This window comes from Hylobates moloch, unplaced genomic scaffold (assembly GCF_009828535.3).
Source record: "Hylobates moloch isolate HMO894 unplaced genomic scaffold, HMol_V3 SCAFFOLD_15, whole genome shotgun sequence".
Classification (NCBI taxonomy): Eukaryota; Metazoa; Chordata; class Mammalia; order Primates; family Hylobatidae; genus Hylobates; species Hylobates moloch.
The window spans coordinates 7381086-7404476 of NW_026652290.1; the positions used below are offsets into that span (position 1 = coordinate 7381086).

Here is a 23391-nt window from a genome sequence, read left to right on the forward strand (position 1 = left end):
AAAAAAAAAAAAAAAAAAAGTTGGCTGGGCGCAGTGGCTCACGTCTGTAATCCCAGCACTTTGGGAGGCCAAGGCAGGCAAATCACCTGAGGTCAGGAGTTCGAGATCAGCCTGAACAACATGGAGAAACCCCACCTCTACTAAAAATACAAAATTAGCTGGGCTGGTGGCGCATGCCTGTAATCCCAGCTACTCGGGAAGCTGAGGCAAGAGAATTGCTTGAACCCAGGAGGCGGAGGTTGCAGTGAGCCAAGATCACGCCATTGGACTCCAGCCTGGGCAACAGAGGGAAACTCCATCTCAAAAAAAGAAAAAAAAAAAAAATGTAGAGATAAGGTCTTGCCAGTTGCCCAGGCCGGTCTCAAACTCTTGGACTCAGATGATTCTTCCATCTCAGCCTTGCAAAGTGCTGGTATTACACATAGTCTTTTGGATCTGTTCTTACTTATATAAATGGAGCTGTGAAATACAGCTCACTCTGTTCATAACTTTCATTCAACAGTGCTGCTGATACCCAGCTCTAGCTCGTCAGTGCCGCAGGTGCACATCTGCCACGTCACTTACCCACCGCCCTCACAAGTAGCTTGCATGTCCTGGTCTCTGAGGTTTCTCTAGGGTGTATGGGGCTTGGGAGCTGTAGAATGTACTCATCATCTCATTTTCGCTGGGAACCTGTACTGGGCAGTCCCGAAGAGCTGCAGCTTTCAACGCCTGGAGAGTGCGTGACTGTCCCTGGTCCCCATGCCCTGGCCAATGCTCAGTACTACCCATCTCCTGACTTCTGCTCATCTGATAGAAACTGGCATCTAATTTGTTTTAATGTGCATTTGCTGATGCCCAGTGTCCATGAGCATCTCATAGTTTGTCCTGTAAGTGCAATGCTTCACGGGACAAAGAGAATTTCTATCTTTTGCAGGTATCGGAGTCTCTGAGAAGTCATGCTGTGACGTGAGGTCACAGAACAAGGTAGGACGGGAGCCTGGAGCTCAGTAAGCTCCTTTTATCATGCCTGCCTCCACCCCGACCCCCAACCAGCTTGAGAGCTTCCTCTCCCCCATCCCCATATGGGAGGGGGAGCTAGGAAGCACCACTTTCTCTGCTTGAGTAAAATCTGCCTCTCAACAGCAGAAACAATCCCTTGACCCAACTTAACATGAAATAGTTCTTCCAAATCTGTTTTCAACTGGTGGAGATCTCCCTTCCCTGACCCAACCTCCAAATGACTTCTGCAGCTGTAAGCAGTTTAGAGGAGCTATGCACTGGACTCCCAACCCATCTACAGAGGCTCTCCCCTGGCATCTGTGGGGAGAAAAGCTTAAAGTACAAAGGGCACTCACTAAGCCACTTGCACCAGTTCAGGCCCTGTCATTGGCAGATACTGAGTTCCAGGACTCAATAATCAGCCAACTCCATGACTGCTGCGCTCTTGACGCAATCTCATATCCCGTGTCCACCTGAGGGCTGAGGGGAAACTGCTAAGGCAGGCCCCCTGCTGGTTCAGGTGGTTTTTATTTTATGCCAAGTATTTACCCAAGATGTCATCAAGTCATCTAGTTTTTCCCAAATAACGGAAAACGCCATCTCAGGACTTCCCTCCCAGCCTGCTTATGATGCCACTTCAGTTATATCCAACACCCAAACTCCCTAGGCTGCCTTGTTCTTGCACTTTCGGTTTGGAAGAAATACAACTGTTCAAATTATTTTAAGCCATTTTTACACCAGTCCACGAAGCCAAGCTGAGCATCACCCCGCCTCCCCCAAGACCACCCAATCCTTCGAGGTGGGTCTGTTTTTCCCAGCCCACTTGCTACTTCCCCAAACAGGAGCCAGTCATCGGTTACGGCAGCACTTTTATTTTTCCTTACACAATGACGTGTTGCTGGGGCCTAATGTTCTCACATAACAGTAGAAAACCAAAATTTGTTGTCATCTCTTTAAAGAATCGAGAATTGCATACAAAAAAACCTTACATAAATTAAAAGAATGAATACATTTACAGGTGTAAATGCAAACTGCTTCCAACTCAAGGCAAGTAACAGCCCACGGTGTTCTGGCAAAAGACATCAGCTAAGAAAGGAAACTGGGTCCTATGGCTTGGACTTTCCAAAGCTGACAGACCCGCAGGACAGAAACAACTGGTTCTTGCCAGCCTCTAGAGAAATCCCAGAACACTCAGCCCTGACACGTTAATACCCTGCACAGATCAGAGGCTGCTGGCCACGCAGACTCACCAAGCCACAGACTTGTCTTCCACAAGCACGTTCTTACCTTAGCCACGAAGTGACCAAGCCGTATGTACTAAAGATTGAACTCAAAGATATGTACAGGGTATTAAACAAATACCAAGGGGAACAGTTAACTTGAATACAAGGTCAAAATCAGCAACAAGTTCTACAATCCAGTGCTGATATCAGATACAAGCTTCAAGGACAATTTCTTTTCGAAGGCTTATTCCAGTTTCGTGAGGCTAGCATGAGGTGTATGCATTTGCCAAGGGCAAATTTATACTTCTGAATTAACCCATGCAGCAAATGCTACGCATCTGCTCAGTCCATTTAGAAGCATTTGCGATGGACGATGGAAGGGCCTGACTCGTCGTACTCCTGCTTGCTAATCCACATCTGCTGGAAGGTGGACAGTGAGGCCAGGATGGAGCCGCCGATCCACACCGAGTACTTGCGCTCTGGGGGTGCGATGATCTGCAAAGACAGCCAGGCATGGCTTTAGCTCACACAGCGCCCCCCAGTCAGGACTCCCAAGCTGGGCAGAGGGCCCAACCACCCCTCGACTCACCTTGATCTTCATGGTGCTGGGTGCCAGAGCGGTGATCTCCTTCTGCATCCTGTCGGCAATACCTGGATACATGGTGGTGCCGCCGGACAACACCGTGTTGGCGTACAGGTCTTTGCGGATGTCCACGTCACACTTCATGATGGAGTTGAAGGTGGTCTCGTGGATGCCGCAAGATTCCATGCCTAGGGGACAAACCCCTCCCTTAGTGATGCTGTGTCGCCCAGAATGAAAAGAGCAGAAACGTTTAGCTCACAACACTTACCCAGGAAAGAAGGCTGGAACAGCGCCTCCGGACACCGGAACCGCTCATTGCCGATGGTGATAACCTGGCCGTCGGGCAGCTCATAGCTCTTCTCCAGCGAAGAGGAGGATGCGGCGGTGGCCATCTCCTGCTCAAAGTCCAGGGCGACGTAGCACAGCTTCTCCTTGATGTCGCGCACGATTTCCCGCTCGGCCGTGGTGGTGAAGCTGTAGCCTCGCTCGGTGAGGATCTTCATGAGGTAGTCGGTCAGGTCCCGGCCAGCCAGGTCCAGACGCAGGATGGCGTGGGGGAGAGCGTAGCCCTCGTAGATGGGCACCGTGTGGGTGACCCCGTCTCCAGAGTCCATGACAATGCCAGTGGTGCGCCCAGAGGCGTAGAGGGACAGCACGGCCTGAATGGCCACATACATGGCCGGGGTGTTGAAGGTCTCAAACATAATCTGAGAAGGGACAAGGGGCGGCTTAGTCAGGGACACAGACCCACGGCCACCCCATGCTCACACGCCACAACATGCTGCATGCCAGTGTGATGTGTGGAGAAAAGAAAAGAACGCAGGCAGAAACCAAATGAGAAACCTGGAGGCTTCAGGGAAGAAATGCCGGGAGAGGAACAGAGCCTGGAACAGCGAAAGAAACACTTGAATGTCAGAAATCAAGCTGGGCAGAAAATGACTGGGGAAACGAGGGGAACACAGGCGTCGGCCAAGCCTCACCTGAGTCATCTTCTCTCTGTTGGCCTTGGGGTTCAGGGGGGCCTCGGTCAACAGCACTGGGTGCTCCTCCGGGGCCACGCGCAGCTCATTGTAGAAGGTGTGGTGCCAGATCTTCTCCATGTCGTCCCAGTTGGTGACGATGCCATGCTCGATGGGGTACTTCAGGGTCAGGATGCCGCGCTTGCTCTGGGCCTCGTCGCCCACGTAGGAGTCCTTCTGGCCCATGCCCACCATCACGCCCTGCAGCGGACGACCTGTCAGCCTCGCCGACGACACCGAGCCCACCCCGCAACGCAGAACCCAGCAGCCCCGCGGCGCCGTCCACTCACCTGGTGTCGGGGGCGCCCGACGATGGAGGGAAACACGGCTCGGGGAGCGTCGTCCCCAGCAAAACCAGCTTTGCACATACCAGAACCATTGTCAATGACGAGCGCGGCGATTTCTTCTTCCATTGCGACCTGCCCGAAAAAAGATGGACTCAGGCGAGCGCGTCTGAGACAGTACCCCCCGCCTCAAAGCCAACTAACGCCCTCCCGCGAAGGAGCATGATCCCTACCCCAACCCTGGAGGCCGAAGCCTCCAAGACCGCAACCACCTAGAACCGGAAACCGGGCCTTTTGCTTAACATCCACGGCTCGGAATTCTGCACTGCGGCCGGGCCCCGCCCTGGACCCCCGGCGTCCGTCCAGCCCCGTCTGTCCGACCCAGTCCACCCCGCCTTTTGTTTCCGAGAAAGGCGCGGCAAGGTCTCGGCAGCTGGAAGAGGGGCCAGCCAGGATCGGGGGGGTGCAGGCCTGAAACATCCAGCTCAGGCCCCGACGCAGGGCACTTACCGGCGGAGAAGTAGGACAACGGAGCAGCGAAAGAACACAGTACGAGAACTGGCAGCGGCGACTGAGACCGACCGCGGCCTCCCCCGCCGTTATTTAAGCGAAAGCGGCGCGCCCGCGCGGCCCGGCGGCGCGCGCGGCCCCAGAACATGTCCATTTATGGCGATCTTTCCAAAAGCCGGGCGCCCATTGGCCCGCCCGTCAGGGACACGTGGGGACCCGGCCCGCCCCGCCCCCCAGCCCGCACCACCTCCCAACGGCCCCGCCCGCGCCACCCCCGCGCGCTCGCGACCCTTCGCGGGCCGGAGGGCGGGTCTGGGTTGGGGTGCCCTCCGGGGGTCGCCGGGAGGGCCGAAGGGCTGACGGGCCTGGTCCCTCCCCGAGACTGCCGCGCCGTAGGGAGGGCCCGGCTGCGCCCCGAAACTGCCTGACCCGGGGCGGGGCCGCGCCGGAGCTGGGGTGGGTCCCCGAGTCCCCGGCCACGCTGCGGGGCTTTGCTTCCTGGGACGTCCCCTGCAGCTTTTCCCCTCGGGCTCCACGAGGATCCCGGGCTCCGGTGCCGGGCTGAGGAAGGGGCGCGGCGGGGGTCCGTGACCCTCTGCGTCCCTGGGTGCCGGGGAGCTCTTAGGAGCCCTCACCTCGCCCTGGTCACCATAGGAAACAGCCCGCCCGTCTCCGAGCGCAGCTACCACCATGCAGGTCCCTCCATGGGGCGCCCTGCCCCGGATCTCCGTTGGTTTGAAGACCGAGGCCCCTTTCTACCGGACCCGACACATCCCTGCCCCTCAAATCACAGGCCCGATTGTCCTCAGGCGCGCGCTCCGCGTTAGGGCTACCCCGCCCCCTTATGTGCTGAGGAGGTTGTGCGGAGCGAGGCCTTTGTTTCATTCTGGTCACCTGTAGACATTATAGGGAAACTGAGGTAGTCAACGGGAACCCTGACTTTCTTGAAGGTCGGCTCCCCAGCCTCGGGCGGTCGGGGGGATACCTTTCTCTGTTTACGATGCTAGTTAAGACCAGGGACCACAGCCGGCGTGGGTTTAGCCTCAGGCTGGTCCGGGTTCCTCACTCCTCGCCAGGAGCGGCACCGGTGCTTTGGTTACATCCCGAGAGGCGCCCGGCACTACGGTTTCCTTGTGCGCTGCTGCAATTTTCAGGGTTGGAGCGCCGGCGGCGGAGGGGTGGCAGTGAGGCCGCGCAGTGAGGCGACGGACTCGCCCGAGGTCGCAGGGCGTTCAGCTTGACTCGACAGGCTGGGGGGCGGGGCCGGGGTCCCCACGCGGAGTCCCGAGCCCTGCAAGGTTAGCTCGCGACCCCGTGTTCGGGAGTAAGAACAGCGAGTCAGGGCAAGGCGGCCGGCCCAGCTCACCTGCGGGCTGCAGTCACCCCGGACGCCGAGACCCGTGGCTAAGGCCCCCGTGTCCCAGGCCTCCCAGGGGTGCTGAGCCTCCCAGGCCCAGACTCTCCGGGGGCCCGGGCAAGGCTGTCAGGTGTGTTCCCTCCCGTGGCAAAGCCGGGGCTGGGCCTCCAACAAACCCACCCGGACTCGCGTCCCTGGGCAGAACCACACAGCCTGCTCCACCCCTGGGTAAGGACTTCCACTTGGGGGGGTCCCAAGATGCGACGTCACACACCGAGGGACACGGGGCGGGTGGGCAATAGCCACAGGCCCCTCCATCCTGCGTTCACCCCACCTTACGTTCTGCTCCGGGCCGGCTGGGGACCCTGCCCCTCCAGGCCTCCGGCCTCCTCCGAAACTCCTTTGTCTGGGAAATGCGGGGAGGCACCGGCCCCGGGCGCGCGTCCCCGTCCCCCACCCTTCCCCACGTTGCGGACCCGAGGCCGCCAGGGTCGTGGGGGGCGGGGCTGGCGCCTCGAGACCCCCGGGTTCCTCGCCACCCGTAGGGCCTGAGCCGCGGGGAGGGGGCGCCGCCGCGGGCCGGCGGTGGAGAGCGACTTCCTCCTCCGCGGCCGCGTCACGCGGCGGGGGTCAAGGTGCGGCCCAGGTACGCGGCGGGGGGCGGCGGCGCGGCCATATTTGGCGATTTCGGCGCCGCCGGAGCCCCTCCTGCCGCCGCCGGGAAGCTCGGCCCGGGGCAGCGCCGTCCCCGCCCGCCGCCGGGCCTGAGTCACGGCGGGCGGGGGGCGGAAGTAACGGACGGGGGGCGCCTGCCCGGCGCTCCTGGCCTTATTTAGTCAAGGAGGCTGCCGATTGGCGCGCGGGACAAAGGGGAGGCGGCGGGGCAGCCTCGGGGCGCAGGAGTGGCCAGACCCCTCCGAGGGTTCGGGGCGGGAGCTGGGCGTGGGAGGCCTCGGAGCCTGGGGAGTCCCGGGTCCGAGGGCGGCGGGGATGCGGGGCTGCCTGCCCCTGGGAAGTGGGCGGGCAGGGCGAGGCCTCGAGCCCGCGGGGCGCAGGGGGCTGGACCGGACGCTGTGATTTTTCTGTTTTGTAGCGGGGCTTCGCCCAAGGTCGCGCCGTGCCCGTCCTGGGCTATGCTCTGGGAAGCCGGTGGCGCAGGGCGGCCGCCACCCTTCTGGAACCAGTGCCGGAGAGGGCCAGGCAGCTGGGCCTGTGGAGGGGACCGCATGGATGGAGCTGGGCGGCCCCCGGAGCCGGGAGAGTCAGCAGCTGCACTTCCGCCAGAGGTGGGTGTGTCCTTCACATTTCAGGAAGGGAGACTTGGGGCTCAGAGAAGCGATGTGATTTTTCTTTTCTTGTTCAGTGCTGGCTTTGGTGACTTTTTATCATGACCTTGTTATGTCTTATTTCAGTTTCGGCCCATTTAGTGGATATGACAACAGTGGCCCAGGGAGGTGTGGCAGAGCTGAGACTTAACCCAGGGCCTGCGCCCCCCACGGCCTGTACTGCCCCACCTCTAGGCCCTTGCCCTGTTCCTCCCTCTGCACCGGATCAGCCCCTGGACTCTGGGTCACCTCCACACCTGTTGACAGGGCCCCCCCAGTCCCTACGGCCTCCCACCTGGCCGGCTACTTGTCAGACAGACATGGGGGCTTGGGCATGGGTCCCTACCCCTAGCCTTTGTCTCTGTCACTCTACCTGCCTGGAATGTCTATTTTTTCTTTGTATTTTATTTTGTTTTTGAGAGTCTCACTGTCGCCCAGGCTGGAGCGCAGTGGCGCGATCTTGGCTCGCTGCAACCTATCTCGGGGGTTCAAGCGATTCTCGGGCCTTAGCCTCCCGAGTAGCTGAGACTACAGGCATGCACCACCACGCCTGGCTAATTTTTGCATTTTTGGTGGAGACAAGGTTTCACCATGTTGGTCAGGCTGGCCTGAACTCCTGACCTTAAGTGATCTACTCGCCTAGGCCTTCCAAAGTGCTGGGATTACAGGCGTGAGCCACCTGGCCCAGCCTGGAATGTCGCATCTTCCCCCGTTAAATGAAACGATGGACCCTGAGCAGAAAAAGGAACAAGGAACAGTGAACAGTGGCGGAAGAACCAGCAAAACCCAGAGCCTCGAGCTTGGTGGTAAGTATCAAGGTTAATCTCTCAGTTATGGCAGTTGTCCCATGAGCCTGTAAAATGCTAGGTTAGGGGACACTGGGAATAGAGCATTGGCGACCTTCCTACTGTCTTTGTAACTTTTCTGTAAGTCTAAAGTTCTCCCATAATAAAAAGCTAACTTGAATCCAAGGCAAGCAAAGCTTACGTACTCTCAGCCCACCTCCCTATTCTCCCACACCCTTTCGGACAGATCAAGTGCAAGGTGATGGCCCTGTTTCCTGAAGCTCTTTCCAGGGCCTGGCTGGCTCCCTTGGGCAGGCCTGGAGTGGGCTCTGCCTCTTCAGAGCAGTGGTCCCAAGGCTGGTCCCGATGGGCAGGGCTGGTTTCCTGCAGCTCAGCCTGGCTGCCTCTGAGTTTTGTCTCAAGGGACAAGGCCAGGGTCCCACACTTCTGTCTCCTGGCTGGTGCTCAGCTTGGGGCTTGGTTCTCCTGCCCCACTGTGCAGACTGAAGCCCAGAAGGCTCAGCCGGCTGCCCCCACCCCTGCGGAGTCACTGGGCAGCTGGCTGTGAGTGGCCAGGTGCTGCTTGTTTGGTCCCAGGACAGACCAGACCAGCTCTCTGCATGTGTTGTCCAGTTCTCACCACTGGAGGAGAGTCCCAGACTGTGAAGTTTCACAGGGAGGGAAACTGAGGCAGTCTCCTGGATCAGGGTAATGAGCCAGAAACAAGGTCACATCCTGAGAGGTCAGGAGGTTCTGGAGGGTGGTGCGGGTACTCCACACGAGGGTTAGGGGCTTGAATGCACACACATTCAGGCCTAAGGTCCCTCAAACCCACCCCCCTGCCCCGCCCCACCCCCGCTACTCCAGGCCTTCCGGAGACAGGATCCCTGTTGCAGTTTACCTGACGCTCCCCATCCCCGCTGTGCAGCAGGAACCAAGGAGGCCCCTGGAAGAGCCCTGAGCTGGGAGTCGGACACCCGGGTTCTGGGCCTGGCTCAGCCCTGTGCCTGCCATGTGACCGCTCTGTACCCCATTTCCTGTCAAAATGAGAGGGGTCCGCGATGTGAGATGTGTGGCCCATCAGGGGCTCTGAGGCTGCTTGCCTTCCTGTGTGGACAAGAAGTCTGGGGACAGGAGGCCGTCAGGCGGCCCAGCAAATCCCCCAGGTGTCTTGCCCGGCGCCCAGGGGTTCAGTTTTCGGTGATGAGTAAGACGTGCTCAGTGCCTCCGTGTGTCGTGTGTGAGACCTGAGACCAGATGCCTGCTCCTCCCTCTGTTCCCAAGGGCATAGCCCCAGGCCCGTCTGTGACCCTCCACTGGGCCCAAGAAGAACCTTTCCCCAGGCCTCAGTCCCCTGTGGCCTCCCAGAGCCGCACAGAGTGGGGAGGGTCTGCTCTCCATCTGGCCTTTGTGGGCCCCACCCCAGGAGCTCCTGCCCCCGCCCCAGCCTCACTCCTTCTCCAGAGGCCGCGAGGCCTGAAGTTTGGGAACTCCTCCCTTGAGGAGTTTCTCCTCAAGGTGGTTCTTAGCTGCGGTCATAGATTGCAGGGGAGGAGCCAGAAACGGAGATGAAACCCAGGAGCCCCCACCCTCTTCACAGGGCTAAAGCCAGAAACCACCCTCCCAGGCCACAGCCTGCCTCATGTGGCCACACCTGCTCCCTGGCAGTGCGCGTCCTGCAACCCTTCCCACTCCAGGGCCTTGGCTTCCACAATCAATCCCCATGTTTCAAATCCCCGCTGCTCCCAAGACTACCTGCTGCCTCGGGGTAGAATCTAAGCCCCTTCCCCTGGTGCTGGAGGCCCATAGAGTGGGCGCTGCCTGTCCCTCCACTCCTTCAGCCCCCTGACCACCGCCTGGCCGTTCCTCTGCCCCCAAAGCTTTCCCACTGGCTGCCTCCTTGTGGCACGCCCCCATGCCACCCACGACCTCCCATCAACTCCTATTGATTATTAGCTTCTTTCACCCGCCCTCTGCCCTAGAGCACTGGTTCTTGGGGCACAGCATCCTTGTCCTCCACAGTGAAGCTGGTGCCCCTGTACCTGGCATAGCACCCACCCCGCAGCTGCTCGTGCAGGACGCCCGAGTAGGGGTGGAATAGAGGGAGGAGTTCCCAGCCCTGGAGGAGGGAGCGGAGAGGAAGGCCAGGCCCATTCGCAGCTGCCTCCTATCTCAAAAACGTGGAAGGGGCTATGACTCTAGGGCGGGGAGGGAGGGGAATCCTTTTTGCTGACTCTCCCCACGGACCCTCTCCTGCCCTCTAGCTGGTCAGCTCCTCCACCTTTCCCCGCCGCAGCAGGCCAGGGAGCGGCTGTCTTGTCCAGGATACTCGAGGGACCGAGGTAGGGGAAGCCTGTTTAACCCGTCCAGCACCTCTTGCTCTGGCCTGCAGCTCGCCCAAGCAGCTCTGCAGAGCGACTAGGTCAGGGCCTCTCCAGGTGTCTCCACTCGAGGGACGGCTGGCGCCACGCGGAAGAGGGGGAAGCGGGTCAGGGCGGGACAAGGGCAAGAGGTTACTGCTCTGGGCGCTGTGTCCTAAGGGCTGCCTCTGGTCTGCGGGGAATGGAGGGTGCCCGGGGTCAAGCCCGGACTCTGGTCAGGGTACCCGAGCCTTAGCCACGCCCTCCTCCCCCAGCGTGCCGCGGGGGCGGGCACAGCAGGGCGGGCGTGGCTGGGACACGGGCTCTGCGTCGCCGCCCCGCCCGGGAAGCTGGGACTTGAGCTGGTCTGCATTCGGGCAAGGTGAGCCCCGGGATGTCTCTCAGGCAGGACCCAGGGCTGCACGCCCTAACCTGGTGCGAGGTCGCGGCGGTCCAGCCCGGCTGCACGTCGTCTCGCGCCCGTTGCAGCTCCCGGCCCGCCACCCCGCGCTGCTGCGCCCCCTCCCCACGCAGTCGGCTTCTCTTGACCCCGAGGTGCACGCAGGGCGCCGGCCTGGGCCTCAACTCCGCGCACTCCCCCCAGGATGCGACACCGGGGCTTCAGGTGGGCGCAGGACCCGCACTCAGCACGCACTTCCCCCGCCGAGCACTGTCTGGCAGCGGGGACGCACCCCCAGGACCACGAGCTCGGAGGCCCGGGGCCAGGAGATGGCGCCCGTGGAGTGGGTCCCGCGGGAAGGCCGGGAATGGCGGGCCGGTGTCGTTCCCACCTGGGCCGCCAGGTGGGTCCCGCTATCGCCGCGAGGCCGCACCTGTCGCGCTGCCGGAGACCGCGCTTGCCCAGGAGCGCCAGGAGGGACCCCCGCTCCTCCCTCCGCCACTGGGCGGGGCCGGCCGCTGAGTCACGGCCGCACACCGGACGGTGACGGAGGCAGGGCTGCCTGGGGAGGGGCCGGTGACCTCAGCCAGGGCTGACGCGGAAAAGTGGGATGGGGTCACCCATGGCAGTGGATGAGGGGGTGGCCCGGACCTCCACTCACTGCCCACCCTAGATGTCCGGGGTCCCTCCTGCGACCAAGCACAGAAGGCACCCACAGAGGGCCCCCAACACGAGGACCCTGGCTCTGGGTGCAGGGCGTTTTTCCGGCGCTCTGCTCCCCCAGCAGATGGCCCCTGCTAACCGCCAGTTCCCAGAAAAGGGAAGGGAGGGGCTGAAAGGCTGGATGGAGGCAACACAGCAGGAAAAGGTGACTCCAGGTCTGCAGGGGTGGGACTCAGAGCTCTCACTACACACACCTGCTGGGGACAGAGGCTTCTCCGGCTTTCCCAGGGCTGGGTCAGGCCGTGGCAGGGGCCTCCCCAGACCAGTGTCCCAAGGGGCCAGGTTGTTTGCGGCTGGGCTGGCTCCGGGAAAGTAAGAGGGGGCACTGCCGAACAGGGGATGTCCAGTGCCACACCAGGGCAGTCACACTTCCTCCTGGGGCCGTGGGGACACAGGAAGGCCTAGGGGAGGGGTTGGGGGAGAACGGACTCAGGAGGTGACCCTGAAGGTGGAGAGGCCCGAGCTGGGGTCACATCATGACCAGGGAAGGACAGTGGTTGGCCCAACCCATGTGTCCACTCGGTCTGTGGGAGGGAATCGCCCTGGAGAGCCCCCTTTGCCTGGCCCCCACCCACACACCCCTTGGGCTCTCTTGAAGGTTAACTGTGCCCAGCAGCTTGGCAGGCCCCATTTCCTCCAGTCCTTAGGACAAGGCATCCTTTGGGGGCGTCACCAAGCTGGGAAGGTGAGCCCCCGAGTCAGTGTTGAGTTTGCGTATCGGCAAGTGCCTTGAGCTCACACCCCTGGAACTGGTAGTTTGGTGAGAGATGGAATTTCAAGTTGAGAACTGGCATCGCTTCTCGGCCTTTTGGCTAAGATCAAGTGTAGAACTGGCCTGGGATTTTGAAGGCTTAGTCCCTGTCTCTTGCTGGCACTGCTGCTAATGAAAAATGAATGTCACTGGATTCCTGATCCAGAGTCCAGGTGTTGTGTTTCTTTAAGAGCCTTCAGGCTTTTTCTTGCTGATCTAAAATTGCTTAATGTCCCTGGTGATGCTTTTGCATTCATTATCTTGGCTACTTCCTAGGCCCTGTTCTTGCTAATTTGCTTGTATTATTTCTTTTACAATTTCTTTCTTTTCTGTTCTTCTGTTTTGGGATTTCTGTTAATTGGGCATTATACCTTCTGGATTTATTCTCTAATATTCTAGTTTTTTTCTTCTATTTTTTTTTAAACTTTCTGGGATATTTCCTTGACTTCTAACCCTTCAGTGGAATTTTTCATTTTATTTATTATAGTTTTTAACCTTTTGGTTTTGAATTTTTTTTTTTTTTTTTTTTTTTTTTTTTTTTGAGACAGAGTTTTGCTCTTGTTGCCCAGGCTGGAGTGCAATGGCGTGATCTTGGCTCACCGCAACCTCCGCCTCCCAGGTTCAAGCGATTCTCCTGCCTCAGCCTCCCTAGTAGCTGGGATTACAGGCATGTGCCACCACACCTGGCTAATTTTTGTATTTTTAGTAGAGATGGGGTTTCTCCATGTTGGTCAGGCTGGTCTCAAACTCCCAACCTCAGGTGATCCACCCGCCTTGGCCTCCCAGAGTCCTGGGATTACAGATATGAGCCACGCCCGGCTTTTTTTTTTTTTTTTTTTTTTGAGACAAGGTCTTACTCTGTCATCCAGGCTACAGTGCATTGGTGCCATCTCGGTTCACTGTAACCTCGACCTCCCAGGCTCAAGCGAACTTCCCACCTCAGCCCTCTCTATCCCCCAGCAGCCAGGACTACAGGTGTATGCCACCATGCCCGGCTAATGTTTGTAGTAGAAATAGGGTTTTGCCATGTTACCCAAGCTGGTCTCGAACTCCTGGGCTCAAGCAGTCCACCCGCCTTGGCCTCCCAAAATGCTGGGATTACAAGTATGAGCCACCACACCCAGCTTTTGTTTTGAAATTCAAACTTACCTAGTTTTAAACATCTTGACACATTTGCTTATCATTCTCCTTCTATTTCTGAGCCCTTTGGAAGCAGGTTTCAGGCACTTTGCCCTTACTGTTTTAGTGTGTGTTTCCTAAGAACAAGGATGTTTTCTTCTATAACCACGGAACAGTGATCAAAGTCAGGCAACATCAGTATCACACTGTTTATCCAATTGACAGTCGATGATGGCATGGATCATACAACTTCGGTAATGACACTTGTCCCAGAAATGTCCTCCATAATGTGTTCTCCTCATCTAATCCAAAATCACGTATAACATTTTGTTGTCATAAACTCTTTTTTTTTGAAATGGAGTCTCACTCTGCACTCTGTTGCCCAGGCTGGAGTGCAGTGGCACGATCTCGGCTCACTGCAACCTCCGTCTCCTATGTTCAAGCAATTCTCCTGCCTCAGCCTCCTGAGTAGCTGGGATTACAGGCGTGGACCACCACACCCAGCTAATTGTTGTATTTTTAGTAGAAATGGGGTTTTACCATGTTGGTCAGGCTGGTCTCGAACTCCTGCCCTTGTGATCCACCTGCCTCGGCCTCCGAAAGTGCTTGGATTACAGGCGTGAGCCACTGTGCCCAGCCAAACTATCATACTTTTAATTCCCAAGGCCTCTCTTGTTCTCTGCACCATTTCATTAACTATAGGCAATGAGACTTTTTTAGAAAGCAGACCACCTTGAATGCATGGAGCTGAGTGGTGTGGCATTGTCCCCAAGGGAGCTGGGTGACACCATGATGGTGACCATGTGCAGAGCCCTTCTCACTGTAGAGTGATAAATGGTGTGTTTCTGTTTTGTCCCAGAAGTTAGGGGTAGAGTTAATTCCTTTCCTTTCTCCAGCACGGTTTCTGGCACACCGTAGGTACCCCCTGAGTGCCTGCGATGGTTGGTTCTTGCACGACTGAACTTGCAGGTGGACGTGGCATTACACATGGGCAGGGCGTATGCACGCCTGTGTGTGTGTGTAGATGCAGGTGGACGGGGCTGGGCAGAGGCTGCCACCTGCAGAGCTGTGGGCTCGTCCACGCCAGGTGTCCATGTCTGTGGTGTGCACCTGTGTGTAAGTCCAGCTGGGCTGTAGGCAGCCATCTCTTTTCTGAAAGTGATCTGTTCGTCACTCTAAGCCGCAAGCAGCCAGGGGCTCATGGGGTTTTCATGAACACCCTCCTCCTGCCCCCTGCATGTGCAAAGGTCCTGGGACTCAGGGGTCAGAGGCTCCATCGCCCCAGTGGTTGTGAGGCATCTGGGCTTGTCGAGACACCTTCGCTTCTGCCCTCGGGGTCCCTTTGGGGGCTTTTGTCCTTGCTGGGGTCCAGAGTTTTCTGGCAAGGCCTAGAGCCCTCTGCCAGGTGCTCTTCCTCCCCTCCCCTTCCAGGCACAGCCCCCCACCAGCGCCTTATGGTTTCACAGATGACAAAAGCCAGTAGAGTGTGTGGGCTGTCTGCCCTGAGAGTTCCAAGGGGAGGGTCCGGAGCAGCCAGCCGTGAACCCCAACTGCAGTTCGGGAAGCTACCTGCGGGGAGGGGCAGGGAGGGGAGGGGGAGGCAGCCACGCTGGAGAGCCCCTCCCCAAGTTCTTCATTCCAACCCTGCCCTGCCCCCTGCCTTGCCGATGGAGCCTGTCACCCTAAACCCGGCCTCAGTAAACCAACCCAGGCCAGAGAAAGAGAAGTGCGGCCTCCTCGCCCGTGTAAGTGGAACTGCAGCGGAGCCGATAGCTCAGCCATGAAAAAATCATGAGGTCGCCGGGCTGCAGGTCTGTGCTCAGGAACACCACCAGGGGCTGGGCCCTTGGGAGCAGGTGCTGGGCCAGGAGTGAGGACATCAAAGCCCAGTGTGCCCAGCAGGGTGGCCCTCACCTGGCTGCAGGGCCAAGGGGACAACAGAGCCTGGGCAGAGGCTTGGCACGGGGACGGGGGAAGGGTGGAGTACCTGGGAATCACTGGAGACAGGGATGCCAACAGGAGTGGCAGCAGTCAGGGCCTGGCACTGAGGCGGGGGCTCCCCCGATGCCTACAGGGAGGGCTGCAGGCGCTGCTGGCCTGTGAAAGGCGTGGTCCTCAGCCTCGGGGTGGCCCCAGGGCTCCATTTCCCAGTTTCCAGGGCTCCAGGCCAGGAGCGAGGAGCCGCCTCTCCCCCAGCTGCACACACGCAGGCCTGTGCCAGCTCACACCACCAGGATCAGTGTTGCAGGGCATCCAGCCTGGAACACGTGCCAGTTGCCATGGCAGCAGACGGCGTGCCAGCAGGAGCCCAGGCTGGGCTCAAGCATCCAGGGTCAGGGGTCTAGGCCTGGGGGGCCTGGGGTCCTTCCCCTTATAGCACCAGAGGGGCCAACTGAGTGAGGGCTCTCAGGAAATCTGAGGGTGGACACCAGGGGCTAGTGGGGGCGCATGGCTTCCTGGTCCTGCCCAGCTGGCCCTGCACTGAGAGGGATAGAGGCTGAGGCTCAGGCCTCAGGGGAGGCTGCCGGGGGATTCTGATGGTGGAGGCATTCCTTGCTCTCTGGGCTCAGGTGAGGCCAGGAAGTCTGTCACAGCTGGCTGCTCCCTGGACCAGGGGGCTGGGGGTACTGCCACCCCGAACAGCCTCTCAGTGCCCACCAGGACAAGGCACCCCTCCCAGGTGCAGACCTCAGCTTGGGCCTCAGGCACGCACCGGGCAGGGGCTTCCGCCAGCCTCAGAGGTGGCTGAGGGTGGGGCGTGGTGCTCTCAGAGTGGCAGCGGCTTTGAATGTCCCCACAGTGCAGCCTGCACAGGTCAGGGTGGCAGGCGCGTGTGTACACCATGTGAGTGGTTGCGTGGCACCTCCGGAGGTGTGGCCACAGGGTCTGGTGGGGGTCAGTGGGAGGGGTGCTCCCTGTTGCCTGAGAACACTGCAGGGGGCTAGAGTGCCCCAGCCCACCACATGCTCTTGTGAGTTGTGTATGTCTGGAATATGAGTGGGACCCTGGAAACAGCCTCCCTTGGGCAGTGCACAACCTGGGCTCCCTGCTGGGCAGCCCTGAGTAGGCTCTCAGGCTGGGATCCAGGATGACATTACCAGGGTCCAGAGTTGGCCCAGCAGGCGACCTTTCTGGCAACCTTTGCCCACTCTCATCCATGAGCACCTTCACACACACACACACACCACACTCACACACATGCACGACGCTGCACCCATGGGCAGAGGCTCAGCCCATCACACAAGAACCCGGCCCTGTGCTGGGGTCCCAGCTGCTCAGGAGGCCAAGGTGGGAGGATTGCCTGAGCCCAGGAGGTTGCAGCTGCCGTTGGCCAAGATAGCACCACTGCACTCCAGCCTGGGTGACAGAAAAAAACCCTGTCTCTAAAATAAATAAAAAAGAACCAGATGGCCAGGCACGGTGTCTCACGCCTGTAATCCCAGCACTTTGGGAGGCCGAGGCAGGTGGATCACCTGAGGTCAGGTGTTTGAGACCAGCCTAGCCAACATGGTGAAACCCCATCTCTACTAAAAATACAAAAATTAGCCAGGCATGGTGGCACACACCTGTAGTCCCAGCTACTTGGGAGGCTGAGGCAGGAGAATCGCCTGAACCCGGGAGGCAGAGGTTGCAGTGAGCCGAGATAGTGCCACTGCACTCCAGACTGGGCGACAGAGCAAGACTCTGTCTCAAAAAAAAAAAAAAAAAAGGCTGTGCCCGGTGGTTCACGGCTGTAATCCCAGCACTTTGAGAGGCTGAGGAGGCCAGATCACGAGGTCAGGAGTTCGAGACCAGTCTGGCCAACATAATGAAACCCCGTCTCTACTAAAAAATACAAAAAATTAGCTGGGTATGGTGGCAGGCACCTGTAATCCCAGCAACTCGGGAGGCCGAGGCAGGAGAATCCCATGAATCTGGGAGGCAGAGGTTGCAGTGAGCCAAGATTGTGCCATTGCACTCTAGCCTGGGTGACAATGTGAGACTCCGTCTTAAAAAAATCAATAATAATAATAATAAAGAGCCAGACTGCCGACAATCTAACAATTTCAGGCACTTATTAAGTACCTGCTGTGTGCCAGAAACCTTGCTGGGGATCCAGAGGAAACGATCCTAGCAGGTGGCTGGGCAAGAGCCTGGGGTCCTGAGGTGGAGGCAGGAGGGGCTGGAATCCCTGTGAACGGCCTCCCTCCAAGGAAGCCTGGCCCAGGCGCCCACCCTTCAGTCACCCTCCCCTGGGGCCCGAGAGTCCCCCTTAGCTCACGCACCTGGGTCAGTGCCAGGCAGCCCCACCCAACGTGGAGCTGTGGGGCCCCAGAACTGAGGAGCTGCCATCATTTCTGGCTCTGCCACCAAGAGGCTGCCCAGAGCCAGGCCCACTTAGCGCCTGGCGGCCAGGCTTCCTCCCGTTGGGCACCTGATGCCTAAGCACCCTGCCAGCCCAGACAGTGCTAATGAGGCCGTCATGCCAATCACAGGGGCAGGCTGCCTGGGCTCCTTCACAGCCTGGCTGGGCGTTGGGGTGTGGAGGTGAAGCCAGTGTCTGTGCCTGGGGTGGGGGGACCATGGGCACAGCTGCCCCTCTGGCTTCCCCCACCGCTCACAGACCAACTGAGCTGTGCCCTCAAAATCCAGTGGGAGGCTGGGCACAGTGGCTATGCCTGTAATCCCAACACTTTCAGAGGCTGTGGCGGGCGGATCACTTGAGGTCAGGAGTTCGAGACCAGCCTGGGCAACATGGCGAAACCCCATCTCTACTAAAAATATAAACATTAGCCGGGCATGGTAGCAAGTGCCTGTAATCCCAGCTACTTGGGAGGCTGAGGCAGGAGGACTGCTTGAGCTCTAAGGTTGCAGTGAGCCAAGATTGCGCCACTGGACTCCAGTTTGGGCAAAGAGCGAGACCGTGTTTCAAAAAAAAGTTTTTTTAAAAACAAGATCCAATGGGAAATTGAGGTGCAGGCAGCACCCCAGCTTGTGCCCCTAAACCAGGGACGCTTCCCTGGCATCAATGCTAGGCCTGGGTCCTCAGTTCCCTGGAAACTGTGGGAGAGTGTGTGTGGGCATTGTCTCTGGGGAGGGGGTGAAACCCCAGACTGTGTCTCCCTAGGATGGTGCCTGGCACATGACCTGGTTTTGCACACAGTTGGTGCCTCATAAATGCGTGTGAATCACAGAGGCGGATGAGGCCAACACACAGGGAGAGGCGAGAACAGGCCCTGGCGTCGTGGCATACACCGTGCAGGGGGTATTTGCATGTGGGAGTCTGTCTGCCCCCACCCTGGCCCCTGAGCGTGGGGACAGTGGGGACAGGTCTCCTCTTTTTCCTCCCCTGTGTTTGCAGGTGCCTGGCATGGTTGCTGTCCAGGGCTTAGAGAACAGAGGAAGAGCCCCGAGTCTGTGCACACTCTGCCACCACAGCCCTGCCCACCTCTGGAGCCCACAGGTGCCCAGCCCAGGCCCCTTGCTTTTGGCTAGACTCCTGCAATATTGGGACCCCCATGATGGCCACTCAGGAGATTGGGGGCCCAGGAGGACAGGGGAGTGACTCCAGGCCATGACTGGAAGTGCCCTGTGGCCCCTGTTCCCAGTCCCCAGGGAGATAGGAGGGTCACATGCTGTTATGAGGAAGAGGACACCGGGCTGGCCCTGGCCCAGGGTGGGCAGCTCTGGTTTCACTACTTGGCTGTGAGCCCCTGAGGCAGGTGCAGAAGCCAGGCACAGTGAGCAGGGCCCAGTGCCCCTCAGGCTCTGGGGAAGGGGTATAGCCAGGTGGCCCAGAGCGAGGAGGTGCTGGGGACAGGTGTGACCACTTCCAGTCTCTCCCAGCCTGCTGGCCTTCATCCTCTCCTAGATTCCAAGGACCACCACTGGGAGCATGGGGTGGACATCGTCCCACCAGCCTCCTGGATCCACATCCGTAAAGACTCCAAAGTGAAGTGAGGCTGGCTTCACTCCAGCTCACAGCAGGGGAAGGGGCAGCCTCAGGGCCCAGCAGCTTGCTCAGAGTGCACAGGAGTGCGCTGGGGCCTCTGATCCTGCCCCCTGCCTGCAGGGCTGCACTGCCACTGTGTTCCACCCTCCAGGGTGGGCAGCAGTCCAGTGCGTCATTCTGGGGCCTGAGCAGCGTGGCCAGAGGCCAGTCTGGGGTGGAGGCAACCTGGGCTGCAGGTTGTGGGTGGGGTCCTTGCTGTGCTTCTGGCAGCAGGAATCAGAGAAGCAGTAACTGGATCCGGCTGAGGGCCTGGCGGCCACCAAGGGTACAGGCAGCGATCAGGTTGCGGCCGAGCCGTGAGCGTTCCACTGGGCAGCTTCTACATCCGGAAGGGCCGGGCCGGGCTGGGAGCCCACACGGGGTTGGAGGAGGTGGGCAGGAACGAGAGAGGCCAAAAGGTGCAGGGCCATGAAGAGGGGCGCTGGGCCCACACTACGAGGAAAGGGGAGTCGACCCTGCCCTTCAGCCCTGTAGGCCCTCAGGCCCTCAGGCTCTGGACTCTGTTCAATCCGGGAGAGGCTGAAATCCAAGCTGAGGGTAATGAAAGGTGCCGCTCCTAAGCCGCACGTCTCTGATCCGCCCTCCCCGCCCGCCCTCTGCTGCCCGCGGGCCCTGTAAGAGCTGCCCAGGCTGCTGCCGCAGGTCAGAGGCGGGTCAGAGCAGGCAGGGGGTTCATGACGCCGGCTGGGTCTGGGGGCCGTGGGCCAGCCGAGCCGACCCGGGCTTCTCGGGGACCGCGGGGGCCGTGAGCACTCAGAGGGAGCGTCCCAGGCCCCTCCGGGGACCCAGCCAGCCTGAAGATGCCAACAAACGGCCTGCACCAGGTGCTGAAGATCCAGTTTGGCCTCGTCAACGACACTGGCCGCTACCTGACAGCCGAGAGCTTCGGCTTCAAGGTCAATGCCTCAGCACCCAGCCTCAAGCGGAAGCAGACCTGGGTGCTGGAACCCGACCCAGGACAAGGCACGGCCGTGCTGCTCCGCAGCAGCCACCTGGGCCGCTACCTGTCGGCAGAAGAGGATGGGCGCGTGGCCTGTGAGGCAGAGCAGCCGGGCCGTGACTGCCGCTTCCTGGTCCTGCCGCAGCCAGATGGGCGCTGGGTGCTGCGGTCAGAGCCGCACGGCCGCTTCTTCGGAGGCACCGAGGACCAGCTGTCCTGCTTTGCCACAGCCGTTTCCCCGGCCGAGCTGTGGACCGTGCACCTGGCCATCCACCCGCAGGCCCACCTGCTGAGTGTGAGCCGGCGGCGCTACGTGCACCTGTGCCCGCGGGAGGATGAGATGGCTGCAGACGGTGACAAGCCCTGGGGCGTGGACGCCCTCCTCACCCTCATCTTCCGTAGCCGACGGTACTGCCTCAAGTCCTGTGACAGCCGCTACCTGCGCAGCGACGGCCGCCTGGTCTGGGAGCCTGAGCCCCATGCCTGCTACACGCTGGAGTTCAAGGCGGGCAAGCTGGCCTTCAAGGACTGCGACGGCCGCTACCTGGCACCCATGGGGCCTGCTGGCACCCTCAAGGCCGGCCGGAACACGCGACCCGGCAAGGATGAGCTCTTTGACCTGGAGGAGAGTCACCCACAGGTGGTGCTGGTGGCCGCCAACCACCGCTATGTCTCTGTGCGGCAAGGTAAGGAGGGCACAGGTGGTGACCTCCTGAGGGGTGCTGGGAACCCCCTGCTTCAGAAAGGAGGCTGTGGAGGTCTCACGGGGAGTGGTATCGTGTCTGTGTGTTCACATGTCTGTCCTGGGCTGGGGATCCATGTAGGACATGTGTGGCCAAAGTGCAGGTGGATGGGCCTCGGACCATGCCCAGGGGACCCCCACTGAGGGGTGGTGGCTTCAGGGTCAGAGGCAAGAGTTCCTGGCCTTTTTCAGCATAGCTGGAGAATGTCTCAGCCAAGCCCTAGGCAGCTGCGGAGTCTGTTACTGGAGAGGTGTGGGCCAGGCGATGAGCAGTGCCCAGCAGGGGCAGGAGGCCCACAGCCTGGCCTGGCGCCATGAGGGGCATGTGGGCAGGAGGCTGTGGGGGGCCCATATCTCCCATTCTTTTCTTCCACCCCGTTTTCCGGACTTTATTTATTTATTTATTTTTTGAGACAGAGTCTCGCTCTGTCGCCCAGGCTGGAGCACAGTGGCGTGATCTTGGCTCACTGCAATCTCCACCTCCCAGGTTCATGCCATTTTCCTGCCTCAGTCTCCCGAGTAGCTGGGACTACAGGCGCCCGCCACCACGCCTGGCTAATTTTCTTTTCTTTTTTCTGTTTTTTTTGAGACGGAGTCTTGCTCTTTCGCCCAGGCCTGACTGCAGTGGCGCTATCTAGGCTCACTGCAAGCTCCGCCTCCTGGGTTCACACCATTCTCCTGCCTCAGTCTCCCAAGTAGCTGGGACTACAGGCGCCCGCTACCGCACCCGGCTAATTTTTTGTATTTTTAGTAGAGACAGCATTTCACCATATTAGCCAGGATGGTCTCGATCTCCTGACCTTGTGATCCATCCACCTCCGCCCCCCAAAGTAATGGGATTACAGGCGTGAGCCACCGCGCCTGGCTGCATTTTCTGGACTTTAAAGGAAATTGGGGAGGGGCCCAGGGCAGGGCAGGGAGCCGGGGGTAGCACTGCCACGTGCCTGACCAGTGGAGCCTCATGTCCTCAGAAGTGGGGGGCTTAAGGTCAGCTCCAGTGCTGGAGGACACGGTGGGCAGGCGGCCTCACCCGAGGCCTGGGCTCCTGGTGGGGAGGCACCTCCCTGTCCCAGTGGGGCGTGGCCTGGCTCTCCCCAGTTCCCAGGTCACCAGTTGCCTCCCTGCGTGACTCCCTCCACCGCCTATGGGTGAACCCTAGCAGTTCCTCCTTCCCCACAAGCTGAGCTCTGAGGGAAACGCCCTGGCCCGAGCAGTCACTACCCACCTGGGCTCCTGGCTCCATGCACCCCAGGGTGGCTCTGAAGTGGTCTGAAAAGGTGAGGTGGGGAGAGCCGGATGCATGGAGCTCTTCCTCCTAACTCAGGTCCTTCCAGACCAGCATCAGCTGGGCAAGGAGAGCTCCCCTATCTCCTGGCAGCTCCCAGGTGCCCACCAAGCCCCCACCCTGACAGATGTCCAGGCCCCCTGGGCACACTGATACTCTGGGGCCAGATGGCAGAGGCCCCACCCTGCGCACCGAGAGGGGAGCCCAGCCATGGCTATGGGGTCCTGCAGTCAGCGTCCTCGGGCCTGTCGCAGCAGTGACAGGGTCCCATGAGTGAGGGTTCAATTGTGGATGCACGGCCATGGCCCTTCCTTCCCATCACAGCCCACAGTCCAGCTGCAATGCCTGCTGGCCTGGGCCCAGGCCCGGGTGTGTGTCAATCCTTAGGTGGTTAAAGGGGGTAAGTGGGACAGTGGCAGTGAGAATGCTTCCTCTGTGGGAGCCAAAGACACTGGACCTTTAGGCATTTGTATATGGACAGCTTGGGAAGCAGACTCAAAGCGGCAGCCATGGCCGTGGCCATGGCATTGGTGGTGTGATGTGGATGGTGGCATGGAGGTGAGGGCGGTGATGACAGTGTGGTGGCGACAGTGTGGTGGCAGTGGCAACAACGATGGTGATGGTGATGATGGTGGTGATGATGATGGTGATGGTGATGATGGTGATGATGATGGTGGTGATGGTGATGGTGATGGTGATGATAGTGATGGTGATGATAGTGATGATGGTGATGGTGGTGGTGGTGATGGTGGTGATAATGATGGTGATGGTGATGATAATGGTGATGGTGGTGGTGGTGATGATGGTGGTGGTGATGGTGGTGATAATGGTGATGGTGGTGGTGGTGATGGTGGTGATGATGGTGATGATGATGGTGGTGGTGATGATGGTGATGGTGGTGGTGATGATGGTGGTTATGGTGGTGGTGGTGGTTGTGATGATGGTGATGGTGATGGTGATGATAGTGATGGTGGTGGTGATAGTGATGATGATGGTGGTGATGGTGGTGATG

The 23391-nt window shown here is 59.5% G+C and overlaps 3 protein-coding genes and 1 long non-coding RNA gene across 6 annotated transcripts in view; 2 read left to right on the forward strand and 2 right to left on the reverse strand.

Annotated features, from left to right (window-relative positions):
• LOC116483644 (retinal rod rhodopsin-sensitive cGMP 3',5'-cyclic phosphodiesterase subunit gamma) overlaps window positions 1-23391 on the reverse strand; it is a 223324-nt gene that overhangs the window by 72471 nt on the left and 127462 nt on the right. The gene's annotated exons all lie outside the window — the stretch shown is intronic.
• Window positions 1834-6311, reverse strand: ACTG1 (actin gamma 1). 3 transcript variants are annotated; one of them, XM_058428360.1, is made up of 6 exons: window positions 6292-6311; window positions 4097-4225; window positions 3768-4007; window positions 3056-3494; window positions 2794-2975; window positions 1834-2699 (listed from the first exon to the last, which is right to left on the reverse strand). In XM_058428360.1, exons 2-6 carry the CDS (start codon window positions 4217-4219, stop codon window positions 2556-2558), a joined length of 1128 nt encoding a protein of 375 aa, XP_058284343.1. In that variant the 5' UTR covers window positions 4220-4225; window positions 6292-6311; the 3' UTR covers window positions 1834-2555. The 3 variants fall into 3 exon arrangements, with proteins under 3 accessions (XP_058284343.1, XP_058284342.1, XP_032033186.1); XM_058428359.1 differs by lacking the exon at window positions 6292-6311 and adding an exon at window positions 5586-5607; XM_032177295.2 differs by lacking the exon at window positions 6292-6311 and adding an exon at window positions 4601-4763.
• LOC116483338 (uncharacterized) lies at window positions 5952-9504 on the forward strand. Its single transcript, XR_009209943.1, has 5 exons — window positions 5952-6185; window positions 7051-7243; window positions 7370-8088; window positions 8665-8775; window positions 8935-9504. It is a non-coding gene; the product is annotated as an uncharacterized LOC116483338 (long non-coding RNA).
• Window positions 20001-23391, forward strand: part of FSCN2 (fascin actin-bundling protein 2, retinal) — a 9922-nt gene continuing 6531 nt past the window's right edge. The window contains exons 1-2 of the mRNA XM_032753672.2: window positions 20001-21038; window positions 22066-22081. Of these exons, the coding sequence (XP_032609563.1) occupies window positions 20213-21038; window positions 22066-22081 (842 nt within the window). The 5' untranslated portion in view covers window positions 20001-20212. The remainder of the gene's footprint in view (window positions 21039-22065; window positions 22082-23391) is intronic.